This window comes from Phoca vitulina, unplaced genomic scaffold, assembly GCF_004348235.1.
Source record: "Phoca vitulina isolate PV1807 unplaced genomic scaffold, GSC_HSeal_1.0 scaffold83, whole genome shotgun sequence".
In the NCBI taxonomy this organism is placed as follows: Eukaryota; Metazoa; Chordata; class Mammalia; order Carnivora; family Phocidae; genus Phoca; species Phoca vitulina.
This window is the reverse complement of record NW_022589786.1, coordinates 4,563,934-4,590,395: the sequence shown is the minus strand read 5'-3', so window position 1 is coordinate 4,590,395 and position 26,462 is coordinate 4,563,934. Positions and strand designations below refer to the sequence as shown.

Below are 26,462 nucleotides of genomic sequence, written 5' to 3'. Positions count from 1 at the left end.
ATTTAGGAGAAAATTACAGCTGAGTTTCAGCTATTAACACACTAGGATACCCAATAGCTTTCTGACAGCTAGTAGTAAACCCATCCCTGAGGGGAGCATAAGGTAATGTCCTTAGACAACAGGCCCTGGTAGAACTGGGCATTAAGACAAGAGAAAAACTGGGTATGAAAACTGAGCTATAGAAGCAACTGAACAAGCATATAAAATGTGGCTCCATCCCTTTTCTCCCCACATCCTGACCTTTAACAGTTCTGGCTTCCTACAGTGAACCTAGGGCAGAGTGGTGACCCTGACGGTGCTCCATGTTACTTCTACAAGCCAATATGGGACTCTGTGCTAATAATCCATTCCCTGAGCCATCTCTCTTTTGAAAGATGAAGGGGATGTACAAACTCTTTAGTCCTTTCCAGCACTAGCATTCTATGATTCAAAGAATTCTAGGACTCTCTCCTGCCTCTTATGGTTAATAATCAGAATGGGAAGAAAAACTTTCAATATTCTGATGTTTCTCACTTAGAATTATGATTTTTTTCCATATACATCACAAATGATTGCTATCCCATCAGCTAAGTTCCATCTCCATCCTTTCTTCAAAATCTAACATCTACCTGTATAAACTTATTTGTAACATGATGTGTTCTACATAATCTACTTAAGCATACACTGAATCTTTAAAGAAAGGAAGACCTGTTCTTCTCCCCTAACTTCTTTATGCCAGTTTTTTAGTATAGTGTCTTCATTTAAAAGGGCCAAATCAGTGTATATACACTTCATAAAAACATTTCAGAATTTAAACCAAATCCAAAATCCAACAGGTGACATCAAAGCTTGGGGAAAAATCAGTAACTAAGGTGGTTAATTACAGCAATAGTTAAAACTTGTTAACATCCAGATTAAGATATAATCATCTAATTACTACCAAAAACACAGGCAAACTTCCCATAAGCAGGGTTCTGAAAAATAAATATTTGTTAAATTCAACAGTGAATTTTTGGTAAAAATCCCTTAATTTGCTTTCTTAAAAGATGAAGACACACTGGATGGCTGTAAGTCCCTTAGGGATCTGTGACACTGGCCATATTCCAAAGTACTCAACGTGTACAGATTTCTGTAATTGGCCAGGTCACACGGTCTATGGAAGTAACTGTGGAACTGATTTCCAATACTATTTTAGTTCCCTACAAGAGAACGTCTTGTAGGGAACTAAAAAACAAAACAAAACAAAACAAAACAAAAAACTACCAGGTTCAAGGGGAAACTAGAGAAGCAGAGACTGTCCAAGGTTTTCAAAGCAAGTCATATAATCAGAAAGTGAACAAGCTTAATTCTAAGCCAATATATAAATATAATCAAAACCAAAACCATGGGCTTTTTAGACCACTGCTAATCAACTTTTTACTCATTCTGGCCATAATGAGACTGTTTTATGAAAGCATGAGCAAAGCAGACTAATTTCAGCATTATCCTGAGCTAGCTACATATCCACTAAGAAGTAAATAAGTTTTATCTCACATGTGCTACCATTTCTCCTTTAATATAGTCTCCTAAGAGTTCACAAGCCTACCTATGGTCCCCAGAACCTCAATATCACAGTAAACAAATACAAATCCCAAAAGGTATTACTACCTTAAAACCAGAAATCTTTACTGATCTACTGCCACGTGGCGATTACTTGATCAGCAACTTCCCACACAAAATGTTGCTAAGTTTCTAACACATTCTTTCAGATTTCTAAAACATTTGTGTAAGACTGTATCTAATTGTCCACTGCCCATCTGTGGTATGGCAAGCGGTTATCTAAAATCCCATATTCAAATAAATGTTGAAGTTATTTTTTTTTTTCACAAGGTTTAAAACTGCTGAACAAAAGGGTCAATCATCTCATTTGTATGCAGTTCCTGCAGAGATTCTTTTAAGTAGCACGAAAATAAAACTTCAATAAGTTATCTTTAGATCAGTAGATTTGACAAATGCAACCATTTACTTAAAAGGAATAAGCCACTCAGCATAAACAATGGTCTATAAATTTAAACCTCATAAAGATTTCCATATAGATTCTAACAAATTGTTTTCTATAAAGTGCCACGTTTCCGACTAAATTATTAAACTCTACAAGGGTTTTCAAATAAAGGGATGAAGAAAAGTATCAAAGGATGGTAGTTATAAGCAGAAAACACGACTGCTATAAACCCACCTGCATTAAGTATTATAAAAATATTGTTACCTTCTACATCCAGATTTCAAGGTTGTACTACATGTATTAAAAAACCAGATGAGAAAATACCCGAAGAACAAGTCATTGTTACTGTGTTACCACAGTCTATACAAATCAAAAGGAGCCCTGCAAAATCAGTGTTTCCTTATCTTGTTTACCTTAAAGGAAATGGAGAAGAGTAATGTTAACCTTTCTCTGAATGTTTTACAGACTCCGGTCTCTGTACTGTAGTAACTTACTATGGTCATGTCCTATTTTTCAGCGTATCACTCAAATGTAAATACGTAGGCATTAGAGCTCTAGAGAAAAAGCATCAATTTTGGAAGCCAATCTGCTCTTACTACATGGATGACTTAGAGACCTAAAATTTAACTGCTCTGATTCAATTTCTTCTTCATCTATTACTTTGGGAAAAATAGCACCTAATCCACAGGGTAATTGTGAAAATTAGTTTTCTAACCTAAAACCAAAGTGCAGTTCAACCAATACTGTGGTAGTAACCTACCCACCACCCAAAGCCAATTAATGATTTTTGGATTACCCATTTCACTACTTCCCACAATAGCTCAAAAAGTTGAGAACATAGGAATACACAAGTAAATGGGCGCCCAGCCTCACCACAAAAGAACACAATGTATTTTTGTAAGGCCCAAGATCTTAAAAGAGGAAGACCCATTGAACCAAACTAATCTTACTTAGCTAAAATACTCATGGGTGAAGTTTAAAGCTCAGGAGAAAAGAACTGTATACTGGGCCATTCTTACAGATGAAAAGTTGCATTTTAAAACCCGAAAAGGTTGAATGTGATGACCTTATGCTGCCTATACAAAATCTTGCCCTAACCTATTTTCACTTTCTACCTGTGTGAATATATACTATCTAGGGTGTCATGTTTATTCTAACAGCAGTAACGTAAACAATGATACTGGGATTCTTCATAGTGTTAACCATGATGCCAAATCTGACATATAAAGTCCAATGCTATTTCAAACTCCACAATCATCCCATTCTGATGACCTGAAATTACTGAAGCAACCCTTTTGTTTTCTAAGCTTATGCAACAAGTTGCAAGAAGCATCTAGCATATTGTTACTACCTCTCCAAATAGTTCTTTAAAAATCACACATGGGGGGACGCCTGGGTGGCTCAGTTGGTTAAGCGACTGCCTTCGGCTCAGATCATGATCCTGGAGTCCTGGGATCGAGTCCCACATCCGGCTCCCTGCTGAGCAGGGAGTCTGCTTCTGACCCTCCCCTCTCTCATGTGCGCGCTCTCTCTCTTTCTCTCTCAAATAAATAAAATAAAATAAAAAAATCACACATGGGTACAAAGGAAAGTCCCTGCAGATGTTACTATTAATTCCTGAAAGAGATTTCTATTTGCTAATTCATTTATCTGAGGCTATTTTTCAAAGGATTGAGTCTTTACTCCAGTTGTCCTCACCCACCCCTCCCCTCCATCCTCCATGTATTATAGGGAATGAGGAATATCCATGATCTCAATGGCGTTTGCTTTATTTTTATAGACCATTTGACATTGTTGGCCCTACCCACTAAATACAAGATGTGGTGTCTCCTCTTCCCTCCTCCCCAAGTCTCACCCATTTCCAAATGTCCTCTAGGATGTATTAACAGCCTGGGTTGAGAATCACGGCATCCAGTTGGTGCCCTTAAACTACTGAGTAGGAAAAATGCCTAGTGAAATGTATGGATTAACATTTACTTGTGAAAAATGATTTCTAGGTTATCCATAATTTATGACCTTACAGTTACTACAACTTAATATTTTTTTTCAAAAACAACTCCAGCTAAGTTTTTTTATTTTCACCACAGGCTTAATATAAGCTACAAAAGTACAAGTTGAAGGTCTTCCAATTATCACTGGCCTGGGCCAAATGAAGTGGTTACCAAATAGTTATTTAAGCTGACCCAAAAACAGCCATGTGACTCAGTTACATTTCTTTATGAAGGAGATGTTGCCAATTTTCAAATATTTCAGGTACTGAGGACCGATAATATCGAACTTCATTTTAAGACTACACCCTTCAGCAATCCTTGAGTTTCCCAGTAAAAGCAAAACAAACATTCCTATTCCTACTCATATACTATCCTCAAACAGTCCTAATGATGAACACTGTTAAGAAAATAAATAAGTTAAATTTGACAACCTCGTTGCCCTTCAATTAGTATGACAACTTATCACACAAAGGCTTGCTTCACAAATGTGTAAACAAAACCTTCACCCATCTCACACACGGCACTCAAAAAATTAACATACTATGTAAAACGAATATTAGTCTATACTGCCAGATTAAATTTTCTTCCAGAAATATTTTAATAAAAATTGGCCATTTCCAAGAAACACCCACTGCATGCCCATCAATAAAAGAAAACCATAACAAAATAGAAAATTTACCATATGGCTATGATTTAAAGAAAAAAAAAACGGGCAGACACTCAAGCACAAAGTCCAATATTAAAGTCATATTCCTTTTTATGGGCTATGATTAGGATTCTGAATATTTACCGAAATAAAACTTAATACAAATGCTGGACTACTTAGGTCAAAGGACCTCTCATAGAAGCGTATCTGTCCTTAAAGGCATTCCAGTTTGAGACTCAATTTTAAGAATAAGGCGTAACAAATGAACAGAAGACATACCAGGTGAAAGAGGGATTCTTCAATTCCCAACATACTCTACACCTGATAAAACAAATCTAGACTTTTTTTTTTCTTTAAACAACTGCCAAGGCTGGAATCAAAGATAAATAGAAGGCACAACAGTTTTGCTCTGGTTTTGTGTTATTTGGATTTTGGGGTTTCTTTGTTTTTGGGGTTTTTGTTTTGTTTTTTTTTACAAATACAAATTAAACATGAAAAAACTACTTCAAAAGAAATCTAGATCAGTTGCATTCTAGACATTTAAAACCTTTCTCACAATTTAAATGGTAAAAACAGGTTTATAATTGTTTTGTGATCACATATCAAAAGAAAAAAAAAAAATTCTACTAACACCTTTTATTTTTTTAACCATACCAGCAAGAATCAAAACTGTCAATTTTTCCAATGGCAATTTCTACACACCAGAAGGTAGTCATGACTCTCAAAGAAGAAACAATTTGGATTTTTCCTGCCTTCAAAATGTTTATCAAATCCTGTGTTTCTCACAGGCTTTTGAAACACATAGAAAATAAGAAATATTCCAATGAATGAAACATACCAAATGTCAGTAATAAGCAAGACACATTCCTTTGGGGAAACGGCTGTTAAAAAAAATCCAGTCTGTATATGCAAAAGTAAAGCAAGGAAATTCAGTCTTTTTCTCTTCTTTAAAAATCTGTTTTTCCTAAAATATCATTCCACAAAATTGGAAGTGAAGGACTAAAAGGTGAGGAGAGGGAAGGGCGGGAAAGGGAGCACACATAATTAACACAAAAAGTAAAATTGTACAAACTTAAGCAGTTTATAATAGACTACGGTCAAACTCCAGGATACCAAACGCTGGTGTAAGAAATTCACCATTCTGCAGGAGCTAGGAGATTTGTACTGCTGCGTGAAGATCAACTGAAGAGCAATTCACTGCCTTGGAGCAATTCCCCTTCCCACTCCAAATCCTGGTTTCTGCACCATGCCTCCACGGGGAGGGCCTCTCATTCCACCACCCAGCCCACCTCGAGGGCCTCCAGGTCCCCGCAGGCGGTTATCTCGACGGTCCCCTTCCCGGGCAGCTCGGGTCTTCTTCTCTTCCACATTCAGACGGACCTCACCTCTGAACATGATGGGCTGCAGGAATCAAGGTAAGCAGACTTACACAGTGCTTATGTGCTTATGGGCTTCCAACTACCAAATATCAAGAAAGCTATTACGAAGAACCAGCAGCTTACAAATCAGCTACGTTCTCAGTTCAGTTTTTATTTCCAACTCAGAACACGTAATTCTCCCAATTAACAAATACGTGCAAAGGTGGGAGGAGTTAGGTATGCAAGCTAGTTCAAAAAAAGACAATTTACAACACAGCAGCACAAGTAACTCTCGTACTTCTTAGAGCAAATCTTACTTTCCCATAAAATTACATTATTGAATATAAATAAGAATTGCCACCTTCCCCATGGATTTGAAGGCTTAGAATAATCTTCCATCATCACCTAATGTGGAAAGACTGTGCTGCACATTATTTATGCAAAGTACATATCCATCTCAAAAACATCATTAATTCCAACTAAATAAAACTGTAACAAAATGCTATTTGCCTTAACAAACTTTTGGGAAATACTGAAGATAATAAAGATAACAGAGCTCAGCAAAGAAAAAAAGATATATCCTATGTCTTGGGCCTGCCTTTTAGCCCAACAGATCTAAAGTAGAAAATAAAGGGTTACTCGAGATTACAATGAATTCAATTTATGCTCCTCACTGGCACGCACTGGTTTTCTAAGTGACATATTTTTTAAAAGTAAATATCTAACAGTGCTTACTATGGAGAGAAGTGTTCTGTATACTTCACACCTATTATCTCATTTAACATTCACAACCGTATGAGGGCTGTCATTACACCTACTTGAGAGACCAGCAAACCAAGGGCCAGAAGGTTAAGGAACTAACCCACAGGTCACAACATAATGAACAATGGAAGCAGAATGTAAATGAAGGCATCCTGACAGGCAAGTATACACTTTAAACCACAGGCGCCCCAGAAAGGCCTCTTTAGAACTCTAACTGTAACATATTTAAAATTTTGATTAGGGGTGCCTGGGTGGCTCAGTCAGTTAAGCATCTGCCTTCTGCTCAGGTCATGATCGTGGTGTCCTGGGATTGAGCCCTGCATCAGGCTCCCTACTCAATGGGGAGCCTGCTTCTCCCTCTCCCCTCCCCCTGCACTCTCCTCTCTCCCACTCCCGCTCTCTCTCTCAAATAAATAAAATCTTTAAAAAAACAAAAATAAAAAATAAAATTCTGATTAAATGCATATTTGTATTTATACATTCATAAGTACATTAACACTAAAATATTAAAAATCTGTTTAACATGTTAATATTCACACTATATAAACCTCTTCACACACATTAATCTGAAGCCCTGTTCCAGGCAATATTCTACATACAATGAAAAAAACAAGACCATATTAAAGTCTGAAAGGTAAGGAGAGAGAGGTTGGGGCTGGGTATGTTTTAAAAGGTAGTAACTGAAGACATCTCTGAGGAGTTATCACAAGGGTAGAAGTAATTTGAATGAGAAAAATGTACCAAACATATAGCTCCTTTCTGAGGAAATTTTATTTCAAAATATTCTTAAGCATAAAGATGCCACAGCTTATCCAGGTGCATTAAATGAAACAAACTCCTTACCTTGAACAATTAAGAAGCCAGTTATCAGGTCTGACCTCTTTTGGCCCACTGGGAATATCAGACCCTCTAAGGATCAATTCAAGCCTGCACCAAAAAGGCTGGCCACTGGATCTTTTTTGCATGCTGAATGATGGATTTATGCACAAAGCCTATGCGACATTTCTAGGTTCAGTATTCTGTGGCTATGCTAAGATAAGCCACTGTCCTCTCCTCATTTCTAAGTCTTTTGCAGGAGATGCTTCATAAAAACAGTGGTCAAATAGTTTGTAAGATTAAATACACATTTGCAGATTGAGGCTCATATAATATTAGAACCACAACATTAAATTTTACAGTATAGCCATCAACACTGTGAAGAACATCAGAGATTCTATAGAACCTCTGGGAAATAATGATCTACAACATTTCTATTTCATGGTTAATAAAATGTACATAGTTTTAATCTGCAGAGACTGAAAGATTAGTTGTTGCCAACGGCTGGGGAGAGAAGATATGGGAAAGGACTGCTTAATGGATAAATGGTTTACTTTTGATAAAAATGTTTTGTAGCAAGACAGGTGATGGTTGCACAACAACATGTATTAAAAGCCACTAAATTTTACACCTGAAAATGGTTAACTTTATGTTATGTGAATTTCACAATTTTTTTTTAAAAAGTGGGATTTTTAAACTCCCACACCCATCTCAGTAAATAAATATTTACACTTTTGTTCTTCTCTATTACTACTAAAAAGTGATTTTTTTTTTTTTTTTTTTTTGGCTAATGAAAGATGTGGGGGAAGGGAAGGGTTCCTTAAGAAATACAAAGTAATAAGACTCCAATTCTACAAAATCCCTCTTATGATTAAAAAGTACTGTTAAGAAGCGATCTGTTAATAAAAGTGGTTCCAGGCAGGGTGACTCCAAACCTAGACAACTTATAGAATAAAAGGAGAAGCTCCTCATAGTTAGACCCAGATAACAGCCATATATCAAAACTGCCCGGGGAAAAGTGACTTTTAAGTTATCTCAGCTAAAAGTTAACATTGTATTTCATCTCCTAAACCAGAACCCCCCCGCAAGGAAAGAAATCTGCATAAATTTCAGTGCACTGGTAACTATTAGTTATTTCATCTCTTCACATTCAATGGCTCCAAAATTAAGATATTTAGACATAAGTTTTGTTAAACTCCCAGGCAAGTCTTTTAACAGTAATGGCCAATCACCATGGAATATATTACCCAAACATGTTGGAATCAACTGTACTTTACTCAGAAGACATACTTTTAAGGATGAATACATTCAAAGATCCAAGATACTCTTGTTTAAAAAAAAAAAAAAACAAATCAAGATGAGAAACTGCTTACCCGGTTGCTAAGGACCTTCTGAACAGGCTCAGAATCATCAAACACAACAAAACCAAAATTGGGTAATTTCCCGCCGCTGTTAATGCGTAGCTCCACCACATTCCCATAACCTGCAAGTGAAACGCAGACTCTCAAATAAATGATTAGAACATTTCCTTTAAATATTACATACACACTATCCACTGATAGCCACTAGTCACATTGTGGATACAGACCACTTGAAGTGTGGCAATTCCGAAACAAGAAGTGCCATTAAGTGTAATACACACTGGACTTCAAAAACTTTTAGTACAGAAAAACATAAAATCTCTCTCATTTTTACATGTTGAAATGATGTTTTAGATACATTGGGTTAAATAAAATATTAAAATTAAATTCAGATTTCAACTTTTTAAAATGTGACCACTAAAAAAAATAAAATGTGGGGCGCCTGGGTGGCTCAGTTGGTTAAGCGACTGCCTTCGGCTCAGGTCATGATCCTGGAGTCCCTGGATTGAGTCCCGCATCGGGCTCCCTTGCTCGGCGGGGAGTCTGCTTCTCCCTCTGCCGCTCCCCACTCTCATTCTCTCTCTCAAATAAATAAATAAAATCTTTAAAAAAAAAAAAAAATGTGGCCACTAGAAAACTTAAAATTATGTATGTGGCCCATCTATTTCTATTGGACAACACTGCATTAGATGAATCTAGTGTTTAAAACTCAACCTACTTGGGTACCTGGGTGGCTCAGTCGGTTAAGCATCTGCCTTCGGCTCCGGTCATGATCCCAGGGTCCTGGGATCGAGTCCCACATTGGGCTCCCTCCTCTGCCGGGAATCTGCTTCTCCCTCTGCCCGCCCCCACTCGTTCTCACAATCCCCCCTCTTGTTCTCGCTCTTAAATCTTTAAAAAAAAAAAATGTATAAATTAATACATAAAACAAACTCAACCTACTTTGAAAAAAATCTTTAAGCTCCGATTTGTCCACTTCATGTGGCAGATTGCCAATGAAAAGTTGGTGACTATCAGGGTGTCTCACAATTCTTCGGGGTTCAACATCACCTTGCTCACCAGCCTCACGGACTTAAACAAAAACAGCAATGAAAGACAGAGAAAGACATTTTTCAGTGACTATTTCATTCAATAATTTTTTTCTCCACCCCTAAACCCAGGTAATTCCCCCAGCTCCAGAATTTTTTAAAGTAGAAAATATCAACCACCCCTAAGACACAAGCTCTCACCTCAAATTCCCCCAAACTAGACAAGTCACCCTTCTGAGCTCTTACTTGGTCTAGGTCCCCTCTGGGGAGGAATATTTATTCGTTGTTCTCGCACTCTTTGATCCCTCTGAGGCCTCTGCGGTGGAATCTGAGACTCAGGCTTAGACTCCGGACGAGGCTGAAAAATTTATAAGTCAACGTCTACGTAAAAACAAAGCAAGCTGACCTTTTTTCTTGTAAAGTTTCTTAGCTAACAATAAGGTTTAAAAGAGAAAATGACAGGGGTGCCTGGGTGGCTGTCGGCTGAGCATCCGACTCTTGGTTTCAGTTCAGGTCATGATCTTAGGGTCCTGGGATTGAGCCTGATGTGGGGCTCTGCACTCAGTGCAGAGTGGGCTTGTCCCTGTTCCTCCCCTCGCGCACAAGTGCACGCTCATGCTCTCTCTCAAATAAATAAAAGAGAAAATGACAATTCTCTCACAAAAGAAATTATTAAAAACCACCTCTTCTCTACTCTATGTACCAGCTCCCACATTCTCTAAACCTATGTGAAACCAAATTACATGAAATACAAGCAAATGGGCCTAATATACAAGCTTAGAAACTCACCTGTGAAGCTGGTACTTTAACAACATGAGGTGGTATCCCAGTAACTGGAACAGCTCCACTGGGTGGAAGGTTCTTACTGGTCACAGATGCCCAAGAAAATGTCTAAGGGAACAACAACATTAATTGATTACCCATATCAAAACAATATAAAAGCTATTAGTTCTTCATTTCTTGTACATATGAATCACATTTTCACAGGTAGAATGGAGTTACTTTGTAAGTATCTCGAGATTCCTTTTCTCCCCCTACTTACAAAATTTAGTACTAAAATTCCCTAGAACTAGTCATCAAGTACAGCAAAATATGAGAAGTTTAGTCCTAAGAAGCTCCTTTCACTCAATTTAAAGTTTGTGAATCAAAGAAAATTCCTCCAAAACCAGCTCTTCCTCCTATGATTCCAACTGATGGCACAAACATCAATTCAATGACAAACTTTAGAATTACCTTGAACACCTTTTTAATCCATATCAAACTTACCAAATCTTGCTATTTACCTCGTTATCTTCACTGCCACAACCTTCATCCCAAGTTATCAGTATTTATCTCCAGGACTACTACAATAGCCACCTAATTAGTCATTCCTTCCCAATCCAGCCAACCTACTTTTCTACTGGCAAGCTGAAGTCATTTCACATTTCTCTTTCCTATTCACCTCATTACTGCCAGAGAGAGACCAAGAACACTATCGGTTTAACCAATAGTTCCCATACCTAGAACAATGCCTTGCACAGAAGCACCTGAATTAACTATTAGATAAATGACGTAAGAACCCTGACCCCATAAATAAAGCATTAAAACATATTCCTTCACAAATGTAAAGGTTCTATGATTTCAGTTAACATCACCCTGATGAGATTCAGGACTAACTGAAAAGCTTCAAACTTTTGAAATCAAGTATTCTAAATAAAAAAGTAGCTATATTTCATAGTTTGTTTCTACTTCTACTGTAAAGTTATCCTCAATTAGATTTCAGAAAAAAAGCAGGAGTAAGTCTATTGTGCCATGATGTTTTTCAAAAAGATACATTCTCTCTTACTGGTTCTAACAAGCATGTCATAATTTGAAACAAAATATTTTAAAAATGAGGGGTTATTAATATGGTGATAAAGTAACACCTGAAATTTCTGGTCTAATAAAAAGTATTCAAGTTTCCTTGGGAGAGGAGGAGAGTTACTTTTATAAAACAATATGCATCTTACTTATCTGAGGGATGCCTCAATATGTAAGAAATTTCCCTGAACCAAAAAAATGTACCTACAAAAGTCAATGTAACAATAATAAAGGAGAAGAGAGATTTTAAAAATCAACCAGAAATAGAGTGAGAAGAAAGACATATTGCATACCCTCAAGTCTTCCTGTACTGTCTGAGCTATGTCCGTAGGTGCTGGGGAAGAACTCTTCTGAGCATCCTCAGGGGCAGTTTCTTCCAATACTGGCTCAGACTTTTCCTCTTGGATTTCAGATACAGGTTCTTGCTCTGGTTCTGGTTCAGGATCTGGCTCCGGTTCAGCAACAGGTTCCTCTAAATGTTCTTCTAAGTCATTGCTTTCACAGGAAAATTAGAGAAATATCATTCTGACTCTACTGATTTAGCAAGAAATTCCCAAGTATTTATTAACTATAGAAACCTGAACCAAAAAATAGCTCTCCAAAAAAAATCTAGGAATTCCATATCTGAATATTAAAAAAAGACAACTTTTCAGAAGAGCACTCAATGAGCAAATCTTAACTGCAATCAGATTTGCTAAATTCTGATAAGCAAATACATCAAAATAGATCAAAATGAATCAAATCATGGTTTCTGTTATAATCCCAAAACTCTGACAATTTACCTACCACACATAACAAAAGACTAATAGGCTGTGCGTAAGGGGAAAAAGAGTTTTTTAATGGGTATAGTTTTAGTTTTGAGAGATGAAAAGTTCTAGAGATCTGGTTGCATAACTATGTGCATATAATTAAACATTACTACACAATGCACTTAAAAATGGTTAAGAAGGTAAATTTTATATTATGCAATTTTTACCATCAAAAAAGCCTCTCATTATAAATCACAATTTTAGAGAAAAAAAAAGACATTACTTATGATTCAGAATACTAGCTCTTAAAACTTCCACATAAATCACAAGGAGTGTTTGTTAATGTTGCAGTTTCCCCCCCTGAAATTCTAATTTGGCATGTCTGTGATGGGACAATAGATTTTCAACCAGCAACCCAGATGAGTAAATGTGGTTAGTCCATCACCACACCTTGAGAAATAAATACATGAAAATATCCTTTAAGCACTAAATACTAACACCAACGGTTTCATATCACATGGCAACAAGTAAATATTCATTTCTATTCCTATCAAACATTTTTGTTCTGGATGCAGAGGAAAAAACACAGCTTAAGACAGTCACACGTTTGTTGTCTGAGTTACTTATTGAAATTAACTGCTATTTAATTCATGTCTGAATTTCTATCAATTTATGCCTGATCTTTAAATAAGTTCTTGAACATATTTATTTCCCCCCAAAGCACTTAATGCAATGCCTTGATATATTAAATACTTGATAAGAGATCGCAAAATCTATTTTTCACTTACTGCCAAGCAAGTTATTTTTCTTAGCTCAGTGATATCAAAAGCAAAACCTTTCTTCTAGGAAATTACTGTTATATTCTGAAATAATTCTGAGAGAATATGATTGCCCTCCAACAAAGCGAAAGACGAGACAACCTAAATTCTCATGCAGCTCTGGACAGATGAACAAAGCTTTTCCTACCTGACAGTCTGATCATAGAAAGTTCCAGAATCATCAGGTACCACCTCAGGTGTCTGCTGTCTTTCTTCAGGTTCCTCTACCTCTTCCTCAGATTCTATATAAAAAAACAAATTTCAAGTAATTAGTGCTTATTTAATTCTCAAATACACATGACCCTTCAACAAGAGGGTTTGAACTGTGCAGGTCCACTTACACGCAGATTTTTCTTAATACAGTACAGTACCGTAAATGTATTTTCTCTTCCTTAGAGTTTTAATAGTATTTCCTTTTCTCTAGCTTACCTGAAGAATATATAATACATACAACATACAAAATATGTGTTAATTGACCGTTTATGTTATCAGTAAAGTTTCCAGTCAACAGTAGACTATTAGTAGTTAAGTTTTTGTAGAGTCAAAAGTTACACGGGGATTTTCGGGGGGGGGGGGGGGGGGGCAGTAGCAGTGCCCCTAACCCCCATGTTGTTCAAAGGTCAGCTTTATATTCACTTTCACAATGCTCATCACGATCAACAACGTAATGAGGTGGATGGAGGAATGGGTTAAATACGTGTTGGGGATTAAAAGATGTACTTGTGATGAGCACTAGGTGTTGTATGGAAGTATGGAATCACTGTATCTTACACACGAAACTTAAAAAAAAAAAAGAAGTAATGAAATAAGCACACACACACATATATATAGATAAAGCACAGCAATTTGGTAATATCATGGCAAAGGCTTTAAGGACAGAATTAAGGCTTAATTATAGTGTTTGGGCTGAGAACATGGGAGTCTGAGGTCATATTGTCCATAATCCAATGCAGGCTCTACCACCTAACTAGATATACAATATCAGGCGAATTACTTCTCTGCATCTCACTGCCCTAATCCATTAAATAAGAATAGTACTTAAAGTACTTATCTATAAACCTGTTGTATTACACAATAAATATAATGCACTCAGAATCATTTCAGCCATACAGAAAACACTAATAAACTGATTATTATTAGTGTTTAGAGGCAATTCGTCATGGGTTTCTCATGTATCTGCACATCTTACAACTAAGGCAATGGCTACCCTTTGTTTCAAACTATCTTTTAAGAACATTTATACAGCAAACAGCCTCAGAAAAACAGTGTCTCCCTCTAGAGCAAAGGGCAGGTATGTTTACTGCCCATTATAAAAGATTTTGATTCCTTAAACTTAGGGTTCCACTATAATGCACCCTACTCCAATGCAGGTTATCATCTGGACTTCATGGTGTCCTGTGGAAATTGTGGCAAAAATGCTTAACACTGTTGCAGTGAGTATACCTACTACTGACTTAGGAGTTCCAGGTCTTCCATGAAATAGGCTAACCTATTAGCTCCATGTAGGTTAAAAACACAGACCCTTCCTCCGTCTTGACAATTAGAAGTTATTGATGAAGAATATAGAGTATAATAAAAACATTCAATGGGGCGCCTGGGTGGCTCAGTCGTTGAGCATCTGCCTTCGGCTCAGGTCATGGTCCCAGGGTCCTGGGATCGAGCCCCACATGGGGCTCCCTGCTTGGCAGGAAGCCTGCTTCTCCCTCTCCCACTCCCCCTGCTTGTGTTCCCTCTCTCAGTCAAATAAATAAATAACATCTTAAAAAAAATTTTTTTCAAGAAACCCATACTGTCTTCAAGTCAACCTGATGCCATCAAAAAAAAATTTAGACAAGTAACTTACCCTCCTGAGGCTCAGTGACAAAGCCACCAAAGACCTCATCTTGGTATCTGAAGATATCATTGTGAACGTAGAACTTATTTGCAACAGAGCCCTGCAATGCCAACAAAAACTTTTCATTTATTCAGCAGACTTTGAAAAAGCCAAGTCACCCTACACCAGTGGTTCTCAACTAAGGAAAATACTGCACCACCAGAAGACATCTGGCAGTGTCTGGAGAGATTTCAGTTTTCACATGGGGGAGTGCAACTGAAACTACTGAGAAAAGGGCAGGGATGCTGCTAAACATCCCACAATGCACAGAACAGCTAGCCACAAAAAAATTATTCAGCCCAAAATGTTAATAACACCAAGGATGAAAAACCCTGCTCTACATTATAGCCATTAAAAACTACACTCAAATATATTGCTTCCTTAAAATACCAGCAGACGGACACCCAAACACTGGTAAAGCTCTAAGTATGTAAGATGCCACACACCTCAAATCATTTTTTGAACAATAAAAACATAATACCAACTGCAGTGGGTATTTAAAATTCCCTTAATCTGTGTCCAACAATATTGATATAAGCACTCAATGGTGGTAGAGCTGAAAACGTTTGCCCACACTAGGTACAAGACACACCAGAATATAAATCCAACTATGTTATTAACTAGTTATTCAGTTACTAATACTGTCTCATCTATTTAAAAAAAAAAAAAAAAATACCACCTCACAGCTTTGAGTATTAGTATTTGCTTTGAGACAGTTCATGTAAAAATGCATCATACTAAGGTAATGTTAGATTCTTCCTCTTTAATGGGAAAAGGAACTTTAAGCAAACTGGAAATAACTGGTAATCATATCCTACGTGATTCTTTGTATAGTTAGAACTCCATCAAGTTTTATACTACAGATAATCTAAGCCATCCTCTAAAACTCATAACTAAAATGAAACCTGTAATTTTTCTAAAGTAAAAGGATAGGGGTTTTAGATTCATCATTCTGGACAGAAAATTATCTTAGGGGTAATGCTAAAGAAAACATCTAATCACTACTGAGCCACTTCCATCCACATGCTTAGCAGATAGGCGTCCTGACTCCGTTCAGTCTGCACCAGTCAGAAAGACAGTACAAATATAATTATTCAACATAAACCTGTGGCCCTTTCATGACGAGCATGGTAACTAAAAAGAACCAGGGCTCCTTGAAGAAACAGCAGATACCAGAACGGGGGCTGGGGCTAGAGCAGGAAAGTCCAAGATGAGCCTGAAACATCTTGTTCCACAAAAGTTATAAAGTGCTCCCCTAGCCAAAAACAAACAACAGAAGCCAGCCTGAAGGAGCTCAGACTTAAGAGATCTGGGACATTTTAGACATTAAGTTAATTAGTGGGTTAAATCCATGAAATAAACAAACACTCCACAAATAACAGCAGACAGAAGGCAGAGTGCTTTACTGTAAAATGCCAACTAATGAATACCAAATGATAGAAATAGATAATCACCATTTATAACCATTAGAGTAGCAGCTGACTCCAGCAAGAACGATGCTAAAACTAGCACACAAAAGTTTGATGAAGAACAAGGTATTTGCATAGTCTCAAGGATAACCACCACAATTTACTAATAAGAAAAATAAAAATGCTAACTTCACAGCAGCAAAACATGGTGACCATCACCTTAACCAAGTAATCAATTGTTAACATCACTGATAGGACTAAATGACATCTAGTGCCTTCCTAATATAACCTAAATCCGATCATAAAGAAATATCAGACAATTCAAACTGAGGTATTCTACAAAGTACTTTGTGCTCCTCAAAAATGTCAGTATCGTGAAAAACAAAAAATTAAAGAATTATTGCACGTTTAAGGAGACTGAGGAGACAGGACAGCTATATTATATTATGTGTAATCCTGGATTGAATCTTGGACCAGGAAAAGAAAAAATACCATAAAGGATTATTATTGGGACAATCAACAAAATTTAAATATGGGCTACAGATTGCTAACTGTATTAACATCAATACTTCCTAAATTTGATAACTGCTGTGGTTATGAAAGAGTATTCCTTACACTTAGGAAAAGTATCTAAGGATGACTAGGCATGATTGTCTCCAACATATTTTCAAATGGTTTTGAATTAAAATGACAGGTAAACACAAAAAGAATTACAAACATATAGGCAAGTGTTGGCAGTGGTTCTAGGTAATTACAACTTTTAAGTTTGAAATTTAAAAATGAATAGTTTCTAAAAGATATGCATAACCTTTCATTGTTTCTTTTTTCATACCTCAGGAGCAAGGACAAATGTCTGCATGAATCTCCTCAAAGCCTGGTTGTTATTAGAGAGCAACCCCATCACCTGGACCACTACACCATCATTCAGAGTGGCATGAGCATCAACATGGCGAATCTTAGTGTGACAATTGGTAAAGTTTTGTGACATCACTTTCCTATGGATCTCCTAAGGAATCAAGGCAAGAGTTAATGACGTAAAATTTACAAAATCTCCAACAACAAAGAACTTCCTAATACAACAGATGTAGAGATAATCTCCATGTTTAAATCACAAACTACACAGCCCGTACTCTAATTTGCCTTAGAACAGTTTATTCCCAGGGACCACCCTGAACTTTTTAAAATTGTCCTGAATTGACAGACCTAAAAAATGTTTATAGTAAATGAATGATCCCCATGCTAAAACAAATTACATCCTGAACAAAAAAACCTTAAGCTTTTCAATGGCTATCATATTTACCAAATCGTTATGAATACCGAAATTTCTAAAAAAGAAATTAAAAAATTTGATCTTTAAATATCAGTAAATCTACCAAATATGTATCTGCCTCAATTGTATGGGTTATTTTCTAACTGCGTAACAACCTACAGAAAACTTGAGATGCTTACTTTCTGTCCATAGACCGCATCTGCTGGCTTTCCATTTGAATCCAACCCCCCATGGACATAAGAAGAGTTCTTTCCATAAAATCTGAAAAACAGAGAGATAATTTACTTGTCAGTTTCAAGTAGCCTAAGACTAGATACTTGCTTTTCATGTTTGGTACCCACGTGCCTCACTGACAGACTCCTGGAAGCAAGAATGGGTTTGCTTTTTCATTTCTGTACGCAATCATAGATCTACCCCCTTCATGTCACTCAATATTTGCTGAATGGAAATAGATTTGGTCAATTAGGCAGAACACTTTAGTTTACAAGACGTAAGTAAGCTCCAGATTTCAGAGCAGGATGACTGTGTTGGGAAAAATCCTGTAGTTCATGTCAGGAAGGCTACTTAGAATGAAACAGAAGTTCCTGTTTTCACTCTAGAAAAAACAGGCAGTTTTGATACAGATAAGGACATCTGTACCCTCCCACAGGCTTGGAGAGTCCAATCCTTCTGTATATTTGAGAATGCATATGAAGGGTTTCCACTAAAAACCCAGTAACTGGGGCGCCTCGGTGGCTCAGTTATTTAAGTCCGACTCTTGATCTCAGCTGAGGTCTTGATCTCAGGGTCCTGAGAGTTCAAGCCCCACGTTGGGCTCCATGCTGGGCATGGAGCCTACTTAAAATAAAACTCAGTAACTCAAGCAGGTGAAGTTTAAGAGTAACTTTTAATAATTTCTGCTGATGCATTAAGAGCTTCAAATTTTAATTCCCCATAGCTTTAATTCATCTATATCCTCAATTGTTTTGTTTTCATTTTAATACTGGATCAGGAAAACCTGACACAGGCACAAAGTGCCCCAATGCAGAGATGACTGCTATTAGAATTTCTTGATAACTATACTACAGGTATACAACTTTTCACAAATGAACCCATACACGTCATTCGACATTCTGATCCTGCCTGCGCCCCCAAAAGAGGACAGATTTGGGCCCACAGTTACCCCAAGTGTACCCTGCAAATTTTAAAGTTATTAAAAGGCTGCATGTCAGCCAGTGAATCAGTTCACTCCTGGCTAATCCACTTTTCATTACAGGCATACCTCAGAGACATTTCAAGTTTGGTACCAGACCAGCACAATAAAGAGAATACTGCAATAAACAAAGAGATTTTTTGGTTTTCCAGTGCATATAAAAGTTATGTCTACACTATACTTTAGTCTATTAAGTGTGCAATAGTACTTCTATAAAGTGTGCCTACCTTAATTAAAAAAACACTTTATTGCTAAACAATGCTAACCATCACCTGAGCTTTCAGTGAGTCCTAATCTTTTTGCTAGTGGAGGGTCTTACCTCAATGTGGATGGCTGCTGACTGATCAAGGTGGTGGATGCAGAAGGCTGGGGTGGCTGTGCCAATTTCTTAAAGACAACAATGAAGTTTTCCCCCATCAACTGACTCATCTTTTCACTAACAATTTTGCTATAGCATATAATGCTGTTTACAGCATTTTACCCACAGAACTTCTTTCAAAACTGAGAGTTAATCCTCTCAGTTAACCCTGACACTGCTTTAACAACTCAGTCTATGTAATATCCTAGCATGTTGTCATTTCAACAATCTCCACAGTGTCTTCACCAGTAGATTCCATTTCAAGAAACCACTTTCTTTGCTCATCCATAAGCAATTCCTCATCTGTTAAAGTCTTATCATAAGATTGCAGCACTTCTCCACTTCTCATTCTAGATCTCTTGCTATTCCTACCTCATCTGCAGTTACTTCCCCCATTGAAGTTTTAAACCCCTCAAAATCATCCATGAGGGCTAGAATCAACTTCTTAACTCCTGTTCACCCTGATAGTTTGACATCTTCCCATGAATCGCTTCTAATAATATCAGGCAGTTTCATCTACGCTGAAAATCTATTACGTAGTGTAGCCACCTTCATTAATTATCTTAGCTAATTCTTCTCAAGAACTTGCTGCAGCTTCCACATCAACACCTGCTGATTCACCTTGCACTTTTATTTTACGGAGACAGCTTCTTCCCTTAAAACCTCATGAACCAACGTCTGCTAGCTTCAAACTCTACTGCCGCAGCTGCTTCACATCTGTCAGCCTTCAAAGAACTGAAGAGTGAGGGCCTTGCTCTGGGTTAGGCTTTGGCTTAATGGAATGTTGTGGCTTGTTCAATCCTCAAACTACTCAAACTTTCTCCATATCCACAATAAAGCTGCTCTGCTTTCTTATAACTCGTGTGTTCATTCGAGTAGCACTTTTAATTTCAAAAACTTTTCCTTTGCACTCAGAACTTAGCTAACTGGCCCAAGAGGCCTAGCTTTTGGTCCATTCCAGCTTTCAACATTCCCTCATTAAGCTTACTTCTAGCTTTTGATGTGAAGAAGAGACATGGGACTCCTCCTTTCACTTAACAGTTAAAAGCCATTATAAGGTTAAATAACTGGCCTAATTTCACTATTGTTCTGTCTCAGGGAATAGGGAGATGGGGTACAGCCATTGGTGGAGGAGTCAGAAAACACAAAACATTTATTGAACATTAAGTTCACGGTCTTATATGGATGGGCATAAGACCCGATATAACTATAACAATAACAAAGATCACTGATCATAGATTACCATTAACAATTATAGTAACGGAAAAGTTTGAAATATTTTGAGAATTACCAAAATGTGACAAAGTGAGCAAATCCTGTTGGAAAAATGGCACCAATAAACTTGCTCCGTGTTAAGATTGCCACAAACCTATTTGCAAAAAATATCTGCAAAGCATCATAAAGCAAAACAAAATGAGATATGCCTGTATATCTAAGCTGCACTTCAGAGATAAAATGTGAAAAAATATCAATATTGACAAGAAACATATTAATTTAGTTAGTTATCTTTCAACTCCTGCTCCTTTTCAAATTCCAAACTTATCTAACCTCTGAGGGCATAGAATCAAATTTTGACATAAAAAACAAAAATAATAAGAAAAAAGGAAGAGGGCTGAAAACCCATTCGGGCACCTGGGTGGCTCAGTTGGTTAAGCGACTGCCTTCAGCTCAGGTCATGATCCTGGAGTCCCAGGATCAAGTCCCGCATCGGGCTCCCTGCTGAACACGTGTCTCTCTCTCTCTCATTCTCTCTCCCTCAAATAAATAAAATCTTTAAAAAAAGAAAACCTGTTCAATCACTTAATAGTCATGCCAACACCAGCAAATTTTTAACCCCTTACCATCTTTATCTGCTAAATAAGGTTATCCTAACCATGCCTTACTAAAAAGGTTTTTGTAAAGATCAATAGGAAACAGGCAAAACTGTTTGGAAAACTGTAAAGCCTTAAAAAAAAATATACGAGGTATTTTCCATTTTCAGAGCAAGGACTCAAAACAAATGTATAAATTTTCTTTTGCACCCAATAAGCATGTAATATCCAATATGCGGGCTGGTCAAAGTATAGAGGAAAAGAGTCTGGTCCAGCAAATACACATTTTAGAATCTCTAAGAGATACTCTAGGAGCGCCTGTGGTGGTGCAGTCAGTAAACGTCCCAACTCTTGGTTCCAGCTCAGTTCGTGATGTCAGGGTCACGAAATTGAGCCCAGTTCCACACTCAGCACAGAGTCTGCTTAGGACTCTCTCTCCCCCTGCCCCTGCATGCACACGCAGGCTCTCGCTCACTAATAAAAAAAAAACTTAAAAAAAAAAATTATTCTAACAAGTCCACATAAATATATTTATAGTTCTGTATAACGCAGGACTGTCTGTAAGAGCAAATAATGGAAGCAACCAACAAAAATTCATCAGTAGGGATTAAAGTATGCTACATCTCTAAAATAAAAACTGTGTGAATGTGGATACTAAAATTAATGTGATACATGTAGTACCCTTAAAGAGGACCCCAGATTACCAAGTAAAAAAGCTAAAAGACAGTAGGTAAAAAATGTTTGCATATACAGAGAACAATTGTAAACATGGTTTTTACTAAAGCTTTCCATGTTTATTTCATAAACTCAATTTAAATGCCTATACCATTTCCACTGAAGTTTCCCCAATTTTTAAAAGCACAACGCCACAAAAATATTATTACGGGAATAGTCTTCAACACATTTTTTTTTTTTTAAGATTTTATTTATTCATTTGAGACACAGAGATAGAGAGAGAGAGAGAGAGCACGTGCATGAGCAGAGGGAGAGGCAGAGGGAGAGGGAGAAGCAGGCTCCCCGCTGAGCCGGGAGCCCGATGCGGGGCTTGATCCCAGGATCCTGAGATCACGACCTGAGCCGAAGGCAGACGCTTAATGACTGAGCCACCCAGGCGCCCCCTACTTGTATATTCTACTTAAAATTATAATTTTAGGGACACCTGGGTGGCTCAATTAAGCATTTGACTCTTGATTTCAGCTCAGGTCATGATCTCAGGGTTGTGGGATAGTCCTACCATGGGCTGGACACTCAGCAGACAATCTGCTTGGGATTCTCTCCCTCACCCTTTGCGCCTCCCCTGGCTAGCGCATGTGCACGCGCACGATCTCTCAAATAAATAAATCTTTAAAAATCTTAAAAATAAAAATTTTAACAGAAATCATTTACTGGCTCTTAGGTACCAAGCACTATATGCAACAACCCTACAAGGTGCATGATGCATAAGAGGTTCTAAAGTATTAAGTACCTACGTGCTAAAAAACTTTAGATGCAGGATAAAAACGATGTCTTACCTGTGTAGCATGTCTGGGGCCTGGTTCAGCAGCGTGTAATACTGTCTCACAAATTCCCGCCCGACCAGCAGGGGACTAGGCTTCTCCATAACCATTGCTTTGGTCAATTCAACCTGGGGAAAAAAAAGTCAAATATGTTCAACCTGAAATATCAAGTACAAGGGGGAAAAGCGGCAGGGGAGAAAACTGAATCATTCAACTAAAACCAACACAAAGTAAGACAAGGCACGTCAACAGTTCTTGGTTTTAAAAAATAAAGACCATAAAACAAATAAACCCCACACAGATCAGGTGAAATTTTTAGTCAAATTTATTGCAAGGAGATGAATTGGGGGGGAGAGGACTGCCAATAAAGAATTCATTATTCCCAAGAGTCAATTTCTTTAAAATGAATATAAGAACGTCAAAGGTACATATTTCCAGCATGCACCCTATCATAACTTCTCTGTATTTTTAAACTCAAGAGTGTTCCAGTTCTAAGATTCCCAAACACATTCTTATCTGTGGCAATATTAGATTCAAGGGTGATAAGCTTTGACATACAGGCACATATGATCACATTTTCAGTCAAACTAAATCAGGAAAATTTTTTGTATCTTTAATAGAGAACCACAAAACCTAAAAATTTTAAGCTTACTTTATGATGAAACCAAAAATAATCTGAAAATGGGTGAACACAATGTTTTTACTCAACAAAATGATCTCAGCACCTCAAAATCATGATTTATTTTTTTTAAGAGCTTATTTATTTATTTGACAGAGAGAGACACAGCGAGAGAGGGAACACGAGCAGGGGGAGTGGGAGAGTCTTGGAGAAGCAGGCTTCCCGCCGAGCAGGGATCCCGATGTGGGGCTCGATCCCAGGACCCTGGATCATGACCTGAGCTGAAGGTAGACGCTTAACGACTCAGCCACCCAGGTGCCCCAAAATCATGATGATTTAAAGTTAGTATCTTTAGTATCTCTGTGTATTAAGAAAGGCAGCTGGCACACAGTAAGTCCTCAATTACTGTCAGTTATTATCAAAATAAAACTTTTTGGAAAAAATATTTGCCATGAGATAATCCAACTTTTCATTTGAGGAGATAAAATCATCCTGAAGTTAAACATACAGGCAAACGGAGAGACGTGAACAGATCAATTACAGTATAAAAGGCAAGAAATTTTATTTCAGTTTCCTCAAAGGATGGGCAAAACAGACTGGTCAATTCTGAACAATTTGTGGAGATTTATTTATCCTTATCTAGTGCATCTGCATTATTCTTCACCAAAACCTAAGAAATTAGTTCAAGGCCGGTCCGTACTTTCTCCAGATTGCAGGCACTAGATCAATAATACCTTCCCAGTCATACTGGAGAGTAGCTTACCTTGCACGTATGGTTAAGAGAGCATCAATAACAAGAATCTGGATCTTAAGTCTTAAACTAATGTACTTAGACTAATGCAGAATGAGAAATTGTTCTCTTTCTTCCATGGCTCATAGTCCAAAAAAAACGAATTTCAGATGTTCTTAATGATCCTAAATTTTCCAGAACTTCAAAGTTACAGTTGGACACCAGAAAATATTAACAGTCATCTAGCCTGTGATTTTCAAGTTTTTAATATATCCCATTACTTCATTTAAACCAGAACTGCACTTTTTTATATATTAGTTTCCGTATAAATTTTCCTTTCTTAAAAGGACTTAGCTACTCTCTTCAAAAATCACTAACATCTGGGTGGCTTAGTTGTTAGGCATCTGCCTTCGGCTCAGGTCATGATCCTGAGGTCCTGGAATCGAGCCCCGCATCGGGCTCCCTTCTCCGCGGGAAGCCTGCTTCTCCCTCTCCCACTACCCCTGCTTGTGTTCCCTCTCTCACTGTGTCTCTCTCTGTCAAATAAATAAATTTTTTTAAAAAATCAAAAAAGAAAAAAATGCTAAACATCGCACAATTTAAAAAAAAGCAATCTTTTAAAGGGAACCTTCACAACAGGATAGATAAATCAAAGAAAACAATACACATTAAGTAAACCCCTATTTTTCTATTCTAGTTGCACTCGCTTCTCTTGAGTACCACCTGCTCTTATTTCCCAGTCAATATTACAAATGTCATTATGAGGCCAGTATTATCAACCTAACTGCATTCTCTGATACTGCCAAGTAGTCTCATTATAAGATAAATTACTAAAAATCATTTTACCAAATACTACTTCCTCATCCAATATTCCTATGCAATATAATAAAAATCCTCTAGATTATATATCAAAGGTAAGAAAAATTTTAATCTGTAGACCTCTAGAACTTCTCTTTTCCCTTTCTTCGAGATTACCTATATAATTCAAAGAATAAAGAAAGATCATTATTGGTTTGATTATACCATTATAAATATTTTATTTCAGATCCCCCTAAAGCCAAGAAAAAAGTAAACCTAAACATTTATATGCTAAATTGATCTTCATCTCATTTGTGGATTTTTCTTTTTTTAAAGGTTTTATTTATTTGACAGAGAGAGACATAACGAGACAGGGAACACAAGCAGGGGGAGTGGGAAAGGGAGAAGCAGGCTTCCCGCTAAGCAAGGACCCTGATGCGGGGCTCGATCCCGGGGGCAGACACTGAACAACTGAGCCACCCAGGAGCCCCTCATTTGTGGACTTTTCTTAACAGTTATTAATTCTGAAACCAATACTAAAATCCATATCATTTATCAAGTTTCCAATATTTTATTATCTTAATGGTTTAATAGAATTGAATATTTTAGGTTCTCAATTAGCATTTTTTATTTTTTTCCAAATAGATGGTACTTTATTTGGGGTTGAAATTTTCAACTTGAGAAACATGCAATAGCTATGGTGAAACCAAATTTTCAATAGTCTGCTACTCAAGTTATAAGTTTTAATGTCAGTCATCAGCGTTGCCTCAAATACCCTTGGCAGCCTCCTAAGGCTTACACTTATACTACAAGCACTTTATGATTCCATTAAAGTAGAAGCTCTGGCTCTTAAAGTCTCTCCTTTTAGCTCTTCTATAATATGGACCAATGAGTTCGAAGGCAAATGGTAGCACTATTTAAAAAGAATATTCCTGTCAAAAAAATAAAAAATAAAATAATCCTGTCAATTACATATCAATAAAACTGAAAAAGAGTAACATTCCATGTGACTAAATATGTACAGCATTTTATTAAAAAGAAACTATAGGGGCACCTGGGTGGCTCAGTCGTTAAGCATCTGCCTTCAGCTCAAGTCATGATCCCGGGGTCCTGGGATCGAGCCCCACATCGGTCTCCCTTTTCAGCGAGAAGCCTGCTTCTCCCCTCTCCCACTCTCCCCTGCTTGTATTCCCTCTCTCGCTGTCTCTCTCTCTCTCTGTCATATAAATAATAAAATAAAAAAATCTTTAAAAAGAAAAATTAAAAAAACTATTGTATCACTGTTAAAAAAAAAAAAAGACTGATTTCTAAATTAAAACAGCCAAAAATTTCAAGAATTCTACATTAGTCAAGGTCAGATAAAAACATTTTGAAAAAAGAATGCAAGCTTCGGGGCACCTGGGTGGCTCAGTCGTTATGCGTCTGCCTTCGGCTCAGGTCATGATCCCAGGGTCCTGGGATCGAGCCCCGCATCGGCCTCCCTGCTCCGCGGGAAGCCTGCTTCTCCCTCTCCCCCTCCCCCTGCTTGTATTCCCTCTCTCGCTGTGTCTCTCTCTGTCAAATAAATAAAATCTTTAA

The 26,462-nt window shown here is 37.4% G+C and overlaps 1 protein-coding gene across 2 annotated transcripts in view; it reads right to left on the bottom strand.

Moving 5' to 3' along the window:
• Positions 1–4,205: 4,205 nt before the first annotated feature.
• The window catches only part of G3BP1 (G3BP stress granule assembly factor 1), a 30,535-nt gene continuing 8,278 nt past the window's right edge, over positions 4,206–26,462 (bottom strand). For both annotated transcript variants that reach the window (XM_032395299.1, XM_032395300.1), the window contains exons 2-12: positions 22,753–22,865; positions 18,060–18,141; positions 17,443–17,616; positions 15,172–15,262; positions 13,477–13,570; positions 12,055–12,256; positions 10,712–10,813; positions 10,169–10,280; positions 9,837–9,965; positions 8,907–9,016; positions 4,206–5,998 (exon numbers count right to left, since the gene is read on the bottom strand). In XM_032395299.1, coding sequence (XP_032251190.1) covers positions 5,792–5,998; positions 8,907–9,016; positions 9,837–9,965; positions 10,169–10,280; positions 10,712–10,813; positions 12,055–12,256; positions 13,477–13,570; positions 15,172–15,262; positions 17,443–17,616; positions 18,060–18,141; positions 22,753–22,847 — 1,398 coding nt within the window. In that variant the 5' untranslated portion in view covers positions 22,848–22,865 and the 3' untranslated portion in view covers positions 4,206–5,791. The remainder of the gene's footprint in view (positions 5,999–8,906; positions 9,017–9,836; positions 9,966–10,168; positions 10,281–10,711; positions 10,814–12,054; positions 12,257–13,476; positions 13,571–15,171; positions 15,263–17,442; positions 17,617–18,059; positions 18,142–22,752; positions 22,866–26,462) is intronic.